The following is a 13,321-nucleotide window of genomic DNA, read 5'->3' on the forward strand; positions in this document are numbered from 1 at the left end:
AGCTTACCTACAAATGTTAGGGTTACGCTGAAATAGCCCCCAAGGCTATCAACTTAGGTAGGAAAAAAAAAAAAAAAACAAGCGGAAATAAAATAAACTAATAAGTCACCCTTTATATAACAAATTACGGTAATTGTAGGATAATATGATTTTTTACAGTAGGTATTATCCATGCGCTTTGGCAGTTCAATGTACAATTAGTTTATTAATTTATATTTTATCTTCGACAAATTGAACCACGTATTAGGATTACTGACCGAGAACAAACATTTTCATGGATTCCGAAAATTCAAGAAATTCATTTAAATTTTAATCAAGATTTTTTGCCTCCGACTACTGTAATATTTACAACAATTCGTTTTCCGCCTCGCTTTGCTCATACCTACTCTTAATCATAGACCTTAATGCCTACAACGGACAATATGTCAAATTATGACAATTTTCAAACGTCATTCGTCATTTTGTCAAAGGAAGCACTGATACAACATGTTTGGTTTGTTTAATTTGTTTGTAGTTAATGATTTATTGAAAGAAATGCGATTTACTCTGAAGCTAGAAAGACAACATTGACAGAAACATATAGATGCATCACTAGTCAAATATACCAAGCTCGAGCAAGCATTTCAACGCGACAACAAATTATTGTTCCGGTCACTAACAAAGATCGATAACTGAATCTCAGTGCTACGAAACGCCGACACGATGTATCTCTTGATTGTTTTTACGCTTTTAGTTTTATCACCAAAGACTATGCATGCTAAAGTAGCTGATTCAGATTTAAACGAAATATCCGAACGACAATACGCTGTTAGAATAAACAAATGCTGTGAGCACAACGAGATCATGGTCGACTTGGTCTGTAGATTGGCCGTAAACTATAATCAAAGTAAGTACTTCGTTCACAGATAAATAAACCAATTCCAAGAAGGTTTGATGAATGTCAGAAGAGAATGATAAAAAATTGTTTATAAGAAATGCACTGTGGGTTTAGTAAAGATTGCTAGGTGGTAGTCAATATCTCTTACCACCATTTAAATATAGTACTAGCCTTAACTTAATTGCTATGTTTTTTCTGTTTTCTGGTGTCTAGGCCTAAGATAAATTTTGATGTACCAGCAAAATAGTAACTATCAAAATCTTAATAAAGACAACCTTCAAACATAAAATTTAAGGTATATGGGAGCCACATTTCAAAACCGAAGATGGACAAGATGGAAAGGTGAAATATTACAATTACACATATGGATTACCAGACTGTGAGGCTACACAGTGGAGGCCAATTTTAGATTTTGGAGATTCCGAGGATAAGTATGCATATACTAATCTATCATTTATTTCTAAAAACCCTTCTGGATCTTATGTATTTAAAAGTAATTTTAGAGACAAGTAAAGACAGCCTTATTTACATAAAAATGGTGAAATGTTTTTCTATTGCTTTCTTAAATCAGTTCAGCCCTTCGTATGTATTACTACCTGCTCATGTATAAATATAAAGGACATGGGCCATTTTCGGCCCAGCTACTCGGAAACGAATGAAATATCTATAGAAGAAAACATTTAATTTTTACATACTTATTATAAAATTTAAGGGTATTTTAATGGTGGGATAATTAAAATCATAAGTAAAAAGAAATTAGCATGACCAAGCTACATTGATAATATTGAAGGAGTTGCCATAGGTAAAATATACTTTTATTTTAAACAATTCACATTAAATCTTCTTAAAAAAGACATTATATTGCAAAAAACTAGCAAAATATATTAACATATTTAATTAATGGATTTTAAAACGAATATAAAACATTATATCTAAACAAAAATCTATTTTTATACTTTTAAATCCGTAAAATAAATAATTATTGATCAATGTAATGATCATGAAGTAAAAAAAAACTATGCTTGTCTAATGTTTATTGACGTTTTTACATTTGATGAGTCGTTTTCGCACTCGTGCGCATTGTGGATATTATTGTGTTTTCTTGTGATATACCTTGCTTATTATATTTTGTTGTGCATAAAATTAAGTCTTGGCGTTCATTGAATTAGGTCTATGTTATAAAGTATAGTAATATAAATAATATTTAAGCTAATGATGATTTTAAATTGTAAGTGTATTGACAGCAAATCATATGATATAGGTAAGCTAAAAATCTTACCTTATTTTTTAAATATCTCTGTATCCCCATGAAAAATATTGATTTTAATTTGTTGATAATAAAAGGGATATATAGTCTGTTTTTTAAACTTAATTTCATTACTGTCCTTGAACTTCGTTTAGTGGGCCGTGCAATGTATGGAGAGTGGCCCATGCCCTTTGGTATACCCTTTCAACCTTTGCATATTTCAGATTGAACTTATTAACCGATGGTCGATTACGTCATCTGATATATCACAAGCATACCGCTGATAGCATGAAAGAGGACATTCAATATAGTGGAACATTCAGTTTGCATGGTAATATACCTATTCCTGTGGAAAATGAACCATCTTCATACATTCATATGCAAAACAAATACTGCATGGACAAGGTAAACAGATTATTTGTTATTGTTAGTTGGTGAATGAACATAAGGATAAAAGCTTTGGCAGTAGTGCCATAAGCATTAAATACAAGTCTCCCAACTTGCATAAAATTAATAAATTCTATCAAATGATTTGAAAGTTGTCTATAATCAATTTTAAGGCATACATTATCTTGTAGATTTTTTTTTTAATAATTGGTATCGTGATATGCATAACACTGCTTAATTATTATAATTATTTTGTTTTATTTAAACGTTTTAGGAGATAAAATACCAGACTTATAATTTTAGTAGATACACTAGTAAACACACTAATGCATTGTGTCTTTGACCTGTAAAATTTAAAATTGAAAACTTCAAAGTTTTTAATAAATGTTGTAATAAAATCAAATATGAGAATACAAAATATTAATTGTATGTTAGAGATTGGCAACATTTAACAATGTTCTTCTAACTCGTTTGCCCATATTAATGGTTAAATGGTTTGAAAAATGATATATAAAATATATAGAATTCAAAAACCAACTACCACTATATTTTTATATATTTTTTTATTATAAAAGGTAATAGAATAGTAATAATAAAGCATGAATGAAGCAAATATCACATTTTCACCATGTGTTGTAGTATTGTTTCTATTATGATGTTAATTCTAATCTCAACTTTTTTTTAGATATTAATGAACAAGGAAAACACTACCGTACTTGGGCTTTATGCACATGTATGCATACCTGATGTAAAAGCAAATTGGAAATATTTCAGTTTTCTTATGAAAAGAGTTATGAATCCAGCATTTCATGCCATTGCTATTATCATATATCTTATTGTGGCGATCATATACTTTGTTTTGCCGACTCTGAGAGACCTGTCTGGGAATATGATAACAACTATAAATCTGTGTCTGATTATCAGCCAAGCTGCTGGTTTGGTTAGGATATTTACAGAATTTAGCAACCATATCAGTTTCATGATCACAGGTGAATACATTTTTTTTAAATATTATTTAGAACAATCTTCAGAACCGGAAGTTAACCTTTGTTTGTAAATATATTTTTTAATTGCAGATATTGTTTTATACATAAGCCTACTTGCTGCATTCTTCTGGTTGAATAGCTTCGGTTTCTACATATGGAAAACATTCAAGTATGAAGTATTGTTATTGCATATCCTTCTACATATTGTAAAAAGTGTGAAGAAATATTACTTCTTATTATATTATTTCAGATCAAGAAATGTATTTCTACGCGTAACCGACGTGCGCAAATATTGCTACTATTCAAGTGTTGTCTGGTTGTGTGTGGCAGTAATGACCGCAATGGCAATGTGCGCACATTTCCTCCTTGATATAGGAACGAACACTGATCGAAAAACTATGCAGTCCTCATCATCAATATATGTTGATGATGCGGAACAGGAAACCATAGGTATTGTATTTGTATTTTGCTATTTAAATTAGGCTTTATTTCCAAAAAGCCATGATTTAGTCGAATGGTTACTAATACACAAATTCATTTACATGAATGTATCGTATAAAGTACTCAAGAGAATATAACCGACATCTAAAGAAACCCAAATGCTCTAGCTTTAAACGTTCTACCACAGTGCTTTGACAATAAATAGATTTGACAATATAAAAAAATTACTAAAAGCCAAAAGTCTTTACTGTATTTATTATCAGTAGTTTCACTGTATTTCAGGATTACTCGGGATTGCTATATTTTTTACACCGGTGGCATTCACAATACTGTTTAATATGTTCTTCTATATTACAACATTGAAGATAATTAAAAGAATCAACATTTATGGAAGAATCCACTACAAGCTCAAGGGATGGTATGAAGTTTATTATTTTATTTAAGGACAAATTTACTTTTTAGTTATTTAACATTGACACAAAGACATAGTTTGGGTATGTATGAAAGATACATAATGAATTGTTTCACTCTATGGTAAGTTTGTAATGTTGTCACCTACCGAACACCCTTTCTGTATTTTGATATCGAATCAAAAAGAGTCAGATATATTTTTTACTTTTATTAAAATTAGTTAAAATTAAAATGTAATGAATATTGTAAACTTTAATAAACGCATATTTACGCACGCATTTACAGTTTTCTTTTTTCAAATTTTACTTTAGGGCCAAGTAGTCCAGTCTAAATGAAATAATTATAAATCAATAGACAATTTATAATTATTTCATTTACACGCAGCTGTCATATAAGAGATTTAAATAATAAAAATATTGTGTTTTGTTTCAGCTTCACCCTGTTCTTGCAGTTATTCGTTATTATGACAACGGCTTGGCTATTCCTCCTGTTGTCGTGGCTCAACTTCGACGAACTACTGTACGCGCACATTTTCGTGAATCTCCTTCAAGCTATATTAATATTTTACGTTTGCATATTACGACAACCGCACGTGACGTTCTTGTTGCGCAAGAGCTGCTGTTACGCGGAACCCGTACCGACGGGAGAATGGGGCGACGAGATGACTCATATGAACGGCGGAAATTACGATAACTACTAACTCTGACGTGTTCTCGAATAATTATCGAACGATATTAATGACGAAACACAAACGTGATACGAGTGTATGTTGAATTATAGGATTTCTGTGATTTACTAGACAACACACATAGTGGAGCACGTTTATAGAATAGATAAGAATAATTTTAAATATTATATTGTAGTGATAATGAGAAGTGCCTTTCGTGTAACTGAAATCAGATTTAACTATTTTATGTTACATTCAATTTGAAACTCGAAATTTTGATCTCTTACAAGTTTAATGCTCACAAAAGATACTTAATTTTTCTCTTTTAATAAAAAATTCCTATTATATTTCATTAAGCTTCCTCGTTCGTGTAATTAATATTATATAATTCTACTTATTTGTAGCAAAATTAGAAAAAACCGCACAAAATATTCCACTTTTTAACGGTATGTAATTTCGTTAATATTAAATTTAAATATTGCGCTAGCCACAGTTTAATAATAGTATAAACAAAAAAATGTCTATCTAGCTCACGCCGTGCATCCAGTGGTTTCTATTTATATTAATATTAAGTAGGAATTAATAGAAATAATGCAGAATATTTTCATTTTTGGAAAAAACGATGGATGAGTTTAAAAGATTTAATTCAAAATATTAAAAGTATTCGTCCCCGAAATAAGGCTAACATTCCAAAAATTAATAGAACTTAGGAGTCGAGACTTTATAATGGTATTAAATATAAGACTGTAATCATATCATATAAGACACTATTATTAAAAACCAGTGCCTTTATATCCGTCCTCTCGATAATCGGCAGCTAGACCGGGGGTTCGTGAATTTACAAATAAATGCTCTCTTCATTAACGTTTTATTTTTGAGACTTTCTTTTTATTATTCTGACATGTTTATATCAGTCATTTAATTATATTACTTTTTTTTTAACTCTATCGATAAATATATCGAATAAAGATTATAATTACACACATATTGTTTTTATTTACACTTCAGAAGGCATTCACTTTCACAGTAAAACAAATTACCTTTTATACCTAGTCTTGCCATAAATACTGAGATAAAGGTAAAAACAAAAATTTCTATTGCAAATAACATTTATTACTTTTACAGTGTGTTAGTTTAATACATAAATATAAAACAATTTAAAGTATAAAAAGCTTATTCGAACTGGTCTCCATTGGCTGCAATACAGTTCTTTAAACGTTGAGGCCAGTTATCAATAGAAGTACGCACTCTTTCCATGGAAAAAATTTTCACTGCCAATCGCACGGATTGTTTTAGGGACTCCAAATTATCATGGCGTTTAGAGCAAGCCGTACTCTCTAAAACTGACCATAAATCATAATCCAGCGGATTAAGATCGGGACTAGACGACGGCCAGTCTTCAGCTCTGATGAAGTTCGAAACGTTCGTTTCCAACCAAGACTGCGTAGACCGAGCTTTATGAACTGGCGCCGAGTCTTGCTGGAAGGACCATTCTTGATTATTGAACATGGTGTTGTTAAGGGGCTTCACTACCTTCTCAAGAATGGTATCTTGATACACTTGTGCCGATGTTTTGATACCTTTTTCACAAAAGTATGGCTCAGTCACTCCTTCATAGCTAATACCCCACCAAACCAAGTCGGATAGTGCCCACATTGCACTCTGTCGACTAATTGGGACGCTTCCTTAGGGCTTTGAGCATAAATACGGTCATTTTGTTTGTTAAAATATTGCTCAATTGTAAAAATATTCTCATCCGTAAAAAAAACCGTTTTCAAAATCTTTGCGTACCGCTTCAGTAGTTGTTTCGATTTTACCACCCTATTCTCTTTTAAATTATTAGTTAAGAAATGACCAGTACGTCTCTTATAGGCTGCAAGTCCTAAGTCATATTTTAAAATACGCGACATGGTTCTAGGTGCTATCTTCATCTCCCGAGATAAAATCTTTTGCTTTCGGACAGGATTTCTTCGAATTCTTTCCCTTACTGCTTTGACCACCTTTTTCGTACGAACACTACGTGGACGGCCAGATCTTTTTCTGTCACAAACAGAGGAGGTCTCATTGCACCTATTAATAGCCCGGTACACAAACATTTTACTAATACCAAGCATATGGAGAGTTTTAAAAATTGCATTTGACTCCATACCTACTTTGTGTAATGCAATCACAGCGATTCGGTTCTCTTTATCACCCCACTCCATTTTAATATCGCAAAATATTGTACAATGTATTGGCGCCAAAATGAGAAAACTCAATGAGCAATCATATAAAAATGACAGATTCCAAATTCAAATGTAATATTTTGTTTATTTTTAATTGTAACAGTATTTATGGCCAGACTAAGTATATACCTTTTGAATATGCAATTTCGAAAAGGGCACATCTCTGAAAATGTAAAATGTTCAGGAAAAAAACTGATTAATTCTAAAGCAGTGTAAATTTTAAAATATTAACTTTTGAGATATATTTTAGTGTTAATTACCAATTGAACATTACTGGAATTATTATAAAATGGGTGTAGGTAAGCCTCAAAACTACATGTATAATATGAAAAAACGTATTTGACAAAATGTGCGACATGTGCCCTTTTCGAAATTGGATATTCAATTAAATATTGCATTACTTACTTGTGTAAAGAGTTGCCCCTCCGGTCTCTGGGCGAGTGCTGACATCTGACAGCGCACCACGAGATGACAGTCGTCCATCACCGTGTTGAAGAAACGGCGCGTCGGCAGTAAAGCCTCCAGGTCTATCATCAATTCCAGGAAACGTTCGCAGTACCTGTTGTACCGAATACGTAGTCATTATATTGTTGATCAATGAGACTGGGTCATAACTCCTCTGAGATTAACGCAATTTGTATAAAAAAACGTATTTTCGTTTATTAATAAGTCCTGCCACAGATTAGACCATACGGTTCCCTATGAGATTGTAACGGATACCTTGGCATTATTAATGTCGCTGGAGAAGTAAAACAATAAAATTGTCTTAGAACAAAGGGTCAAAGATAGTGTGAGTTATGCTGAAAGCAGAAGCTTTTGCAGTCGTTGTGACCTAAAGGATAAGAGTTCGGTGCATTTCGTGTTGAGCGATGCACCGGTGTTCGAATCTCACCATTTTTTGTAATGAAATATGCACTTAACAAATGTTCACGATTCACTTCCACGGTAAATGAATAACATCGTGTAATAAAAATCAAACCCGCAAAATTATAATTTGCGTAATTACTGGTGGTAAGACCTCTTATGAGTTCGCACGGGTAGGTACCCTGCCGTGAAGCAGTAATGCGTTTCGCTTTGAAGGGCGGAGCAACCGTTGTAACTATACTGAGACCTTAAAACTCATATCTCAAGGTGGGTGGCAGCATTTACGTTGTAGACGTCTACTGGCTTCAGTAACCACTTAACACCAGGTGGGCTGTGAGCTCGTCCACCCGTCTATGCAATAAAAACAAAAAACATCTAAATAAAAACTTTGTAATTTGTTTTGAGTTATTTTAAAAAGGACCCTGCGTTTCTAGCCGTTTCGTCGAGTTCTAAGCTGCATACGGAATCAGTGTTAAAATCATAATTTTATTTCTTGTAAAGACCTACTTTAAAAAAAAGCGGAGTTTGATATCTAGCGCCATTCTCATCTATCCATCGAATACACTGTACTTTTTCTACCTTCAAGAATATAGGCGAGCACTCATGAACATATTTTTTGTCCATTCGTAAATTCCTTTCAGATATTAATAGTACATCTCTCTGTCTCAATCGTCTGCCTCATAATATCGTAGCTTATCAATAATATATGTACTCCATTTACCTCACAACATACGAATCAATTTCCCCGTTTTCGGGTATTTTCTCTAGAATTCCCATAAACTTGATCATCAGTCTTTGCAAATATCTTCGTTCCCAGTTCAATTTTTCCAATAGCTCTGGCTTGTCCTTTTTCTGTATGGCTCTCCAATATTTACGCCACTTTGGTACCGCTTTGAATTCCTGATTTCTTCTGCCTGCGATAAAATAATAATAAAGAATCAAGAAGTAGCTGAATTAGTTAAAGCATCTACTACAAAAAATAAAGTATAGACACAAGTGAAATGTGGTCACACATCCACTGCCACTTCCTTAATATTAAAGAAATAAAGTAGTAACTTTCAATTAATATTAAAATACAATTATTATTTTGCACACAATTGGTTGGTATTATTATGAGATATATTTAGTTAACAAGCTAGTTAGGTGAAGAAATTTTATTTTTATTGGCTGAAGATCTCTCTACGAGCATTCGTTACAGCTGCAAGTAAAATTATTTTAAACTTAATTCATCAGCACAGCTGGACATATCGAGGGGTGAAAAGATATTTGGTTTAAGCGACAATTATCTTTGTAATTAAGGGTCAGTTTTATTTGGTATTAACATTTCTTTTTTTTGTTATTGATTAGATGGGTGGACGAGCTCACAGCCCACCTGATGTTAAGTGGTTACTGGAGCCCATAGACATCTACAGCGTAAATGTGCCATCCACCTTGAGATATAAGTTCTAAGGTCTCAAGTATAGTTACAACGGCTGCCCCACCCTTCAAACCGAAACGCATTACTGCTTCACGGCAGAAATAGACAGGGTGGTGGTACCTACCCGTGCGGACTCACAAGAGGTCCTACCACCAGTAATTACGCAAATTATAATTTTGCGGGTTTGATTTTTATTACACGATGTTATTCCTTCACCGTGGAAGTCAATCGTGAACATTTGTTAAGTACGTATTTCATTAGAAAAATTGGTACCCGCCTACGGGATTCGAACACCGGTACATCGCTCAACACGAATGCGCTGGACGTCTTATCCTTTAGGCCACGACGACTTCAAACATGCCCATGTAATCAATATTGAATGAATGTCAAGGGAACTTACCTTCTTGTAAACTAATCCACATACTAAGGGACACAAGCCTCTTGACTTGATCCCTGCAGAGCTCTACTTCCATGCTGCCGAAGCAATGATTCAAGAATAGCAGCAGTGCAGTCTGCTCCCTCATGTTACGACTAGTGTCGTCTTCTGCAATACTGGCACGGAGGACTTGTTCAAAGAAGGCCGGAAAGTGCTCCGGTTGCTTTAAAAATGCCTAAAAGAATTAAATAGAAGTATAATTCAAAATTAACCCATTTGTAAACCCGAATTTTAAACAATAAAAAAATTATTTAAAGTTTAATTTATTGTTCAAAATATATCACAGGTTATGTATGATTACCAGAAATTTAAAGAAAATTTTATGGTGTTAATGAAGAATACAAATAATAAGTTATCTACAGGTTTTAATAGTTTCAGTGTTTGTTATGTCGGAATCTTAATTTAACAATCAGAATGGAGACACATGCTTGGTCTACTGTACTAGGTATAAAGTATTTTGCAAAAGATTATCATAAGTTCAAAATTTTTAAAACACAATTGTAGATGCTCTTATATAGGAATCTGCCATCCTTGGTTCGAAACTGATGTTTTTTATTGCCTCGGAGGACGAGACGACGAAGACGTCGTACCACCACTAATTACGCAATTACAATTTTGCGAGTTTGGTTTTTATTATACGATGTTATTGCTTCACTGTGGGAGTCGATTGAAAACATTTGCTAAGTATGTATTTCATTAAAAAAATTTGTACCTGCCTGCGGGGTTCAAACACGGTTGCAATGCACCGAGCCTTATTCTTTAAACCACAACGACCTTAACTGATAACTCTGAGGTACTGGTACATTCACAATCAATTAATTCACTACAATCAACTAAATACAATTAAGTCATACCTGCCAAGCGGGAACTCGCTCACGGAACTTCTCATTTATCATCACTATTATAGACATCATGTGCGAGTGAGATGCCTTGCCAGCTTCATAGTATGGCCACAGATAGTTCTCGAGGTATTGTGAGAACTCTAACATCATGATGCGTCGAACTGAGAAACTGAAAATGTATACATGGAGACATTTTTTTCATATTCATTTCAGTTATAGTGGTTACTGTAACTTATATACATTAAAAATTGTGCATCCCTCGGTAAGACCGATTATCCCTTACTACAACTACCTAAGTTGTCAACAACAACAAACAGAAACATCAATTTTTCCAAGTACTTATACAATATTATGATCATTTTTTAAAAGAAGTGATTCAAAAATCTTAAACCTATCTTAAAGCAAGTCATAACACATAACAATAAAATTCTAACTTTAAAAAGTTTTTTAATTAAGTTAATAAATTCAGAGGAAAAAAGCATTTTTTTCTATCACACTCAAGAAAAACATTTGATTTAATCAAAACCTTAACAAAATGTGTTAAGGCAGTAAATCATTTATAACTGGCATTTAATATTAAAAAAAAATATAGGTCATTGCACCCACTCTATTAGGTCAATCACCTTTTGTACTCATTTGTTTGAATCAGTTAGGCCAAGACTTGCTTTAAGGTGTTGTGATTTTTTGGCAAAACTATTAATTTCATTTTTATTCACCTTGAACCCTGGATTTCTGCATGGTATATTGACTCCACAATAGAAGCATCATAAGGTAAGTGAGATTCCTTGGTTTGCGGTGACCAGTACTGATTTGCTAGCTGAAAAATTCAACCATGGTGATTATTGATAAAATTCAATGAGGGCTGTTGCATAGATTTTAAGGTTGTGTAGTCCAGTAGGCTCATAAGTGCATGAATATATAAAATGATGACAAACAAAACATTACACATATTTTCTATTTTACATTTACACAATGCTGACAATATACAATTTTATTACAATCTTTATTTATTATAGACTGAACCAAAAACTAACAACAGAATATGAATACTGAAGAAGTTTTGAAAAATCTCATGTCTTATTTATTAATATTCATTTTTATAAATGACAACTTATGGATTGTACACGAAATGCCTATAGTGGAAAAACTGTTACTTAAAATCTGAGTCAAGTTTCCCACTAATGTTTTGGTAGAAAGTCTGTATTGTTGCTTTTCAAATTGCAAATTTATACATTTTTACATTTACACATTTTTTATTTGTCATTAAGATACATACACAGGTAATATTATTAGAAGAAATATAAAAATTAAAGATAGATTTTTATATTATATATTATTATAAGTTCTTATTATCTAAGGGCAGAGAAATGAGCCTCTGTATCAGATTCTTAATTCTTCAAATTTGAAATTAAAAGTGTGAATGTTGCATCAAGGCTTGAGGTGATAATCATAAGCAGAAAGCTTGCTTGTTGCTTCAACTTGTGTTCATCAGTTTGTTTATAATTCTTCTTTTTAGTTAACATTATTACTCTATGTTACTTTTGTATCACAGTTTTTTTTTTTTTTGTAGATAAGGGATCATGCTAGGAAACTACTTTTGGGGGTAACTAAAGTCCATAGACATGTCACAATATTAATATCCATCTTAAGACAAGTCAGCCTCAATGACATCAGATTAATGCTGTCCTTCCTACACATCAAAGTTCTAACTACTTAGCAAGCCAGAAAAAATTAGCTTTGCACTTGCCAGAAAACAAATGGGGATGTAATAACGCAAAATTTTAGGTTATTTATTAACTACGTTTTCGGATTAAAGCTCATTTACGGTATATTGCAAATATGTGAAACTGAGTGTTTTGTTTACAATTTGTGTTTAGTTTGCAGAATGTATTGGCAAATTTTTATTTAAAAATAAGACTATTAATTTCGGTTCTTTATTAGGAAAACCAATGTTTACCGGCAATTTTAACTAAAATTAGATATTTGAGATTTATTTTGAAACACTTTTTGAGGTTACTTAGTAGAGATGATTTGTAATCTATTAAAATTTTATGAACATTATTAAGTGTAAGTAATATGATTCGAAAGTATCATTTGCTTCAGCATTTAGTTATAAGTAATTGAGATTAAATGTAATTTACTTTAACTTAACAATGTTTTGAAATTGTAACATAACCTAATTTACCTGTGTTATTCTATCCGCGTTAATCTGTGATAGTGTCGGTAATGGTATTTTAAGTTTATCCGTAGGCTGTGGGGTTTCAGTCTTCATCTTGTAGCTATTTAAAAGCAATTATTATTGTGCCAAATGTCATCAAAACAAGTACTATTGTTTTTGGCAATAGGGCATTTGTTGTGACATTAATAGTGATACCAGACAGATGAAATGGACAAATTCAGATAATTAAAACGAAATTTTGTGATTTAAGTACTAGCTAACTATTGCTTTATTGCTTATTGTGATTAAAAGTCTTTACCCTTATTCTTTAATTAATTAAAATACCCATTAAATTTGAAATGTG

The 13,321-nt window shown here is 32.3% G+C and overlaps 2 protein-coding genes across 2 annotated transcripts in view; one reads left to right on the plus strand and one right to left on the minus strand.

The window, feature by feature from the left end:
* The window catches only part of LOC114247839 (RNA helicase aquarius), a 75,371-nt gene extending 62,203 nt beyond the window's left edge, over positions 1 to 13,168 (minus strand). The window contains exons 1-6 of the mRNA XM_028180899.2: positions 12,985 to 13,168; positions 11,516 to 11,616; positions 10,812 to 10,968; positions 9,922 to 10,132; positions 8,826 to 9,018; positions 7,646 to 7,799 (exon numbers count right to left, since the gene is read on the minus strand). Coding sequence (XP_028036700.2) covers positions 7,646 to 7,799; positions 8,826 to 9,018; positions 9,922 to 10,132; positions 10,812 to 10,968; positions 11,516 to 11,616; positions 12,985 to 13,071 — 903 coding nt within the window. The 5' untranslated portion in view covers positions 13,072 to 13,168. The remainder of the gene's footprint in view (positions 1 to 7,645; positions 7,800 to 8,825; positions 9,019 to 9,921; positions 10,133 to 10,811; positions 10,969 to 11,515; positions 11,617 to 12,984) is intronic.
* On the plus strand, positions 449 to 5,998 carry mthl5 (G-protein coupled receptor Mth-like 5). Its single transcript, XM_089738292.1, has 8 exons — positions 449 to 886; positions 1,173 to 1,308; positions 2,348 to 2,528; positions 3,196 to 3,499; positions 3,587 to 3,665; positions 3,747 to 3,946; positions 4,220 to 4,355; positions 4,781 to 5,998. Exons 1-8 carry the CDS (start codon positions 703 to 705, stop codon positions 5,046 to 5,048), a joined length of 1,488 nt encoding a protein of 495 aa, XP_089594418.1. The 5' UTR covers positions 449 to 702; the 3' UTR covers positions 5,049 to 5,998.
* Positions 13,169 to 13,321: the final 153 nt, after the last annotated feature.

Source organism: Bombyx mandarina, chromosome 25 (genome assembly GCF_030267445.1).
Source record: "Bombyx mandarina strain Sakado chromosome 25, ASM3026744v2".
Lineage (NCBI taxonomy): Eukaryota > Metazoa > Arthropoda > Insecta > Lepidoptera > Bombycidae > Bombyx > Bombyx mandarina.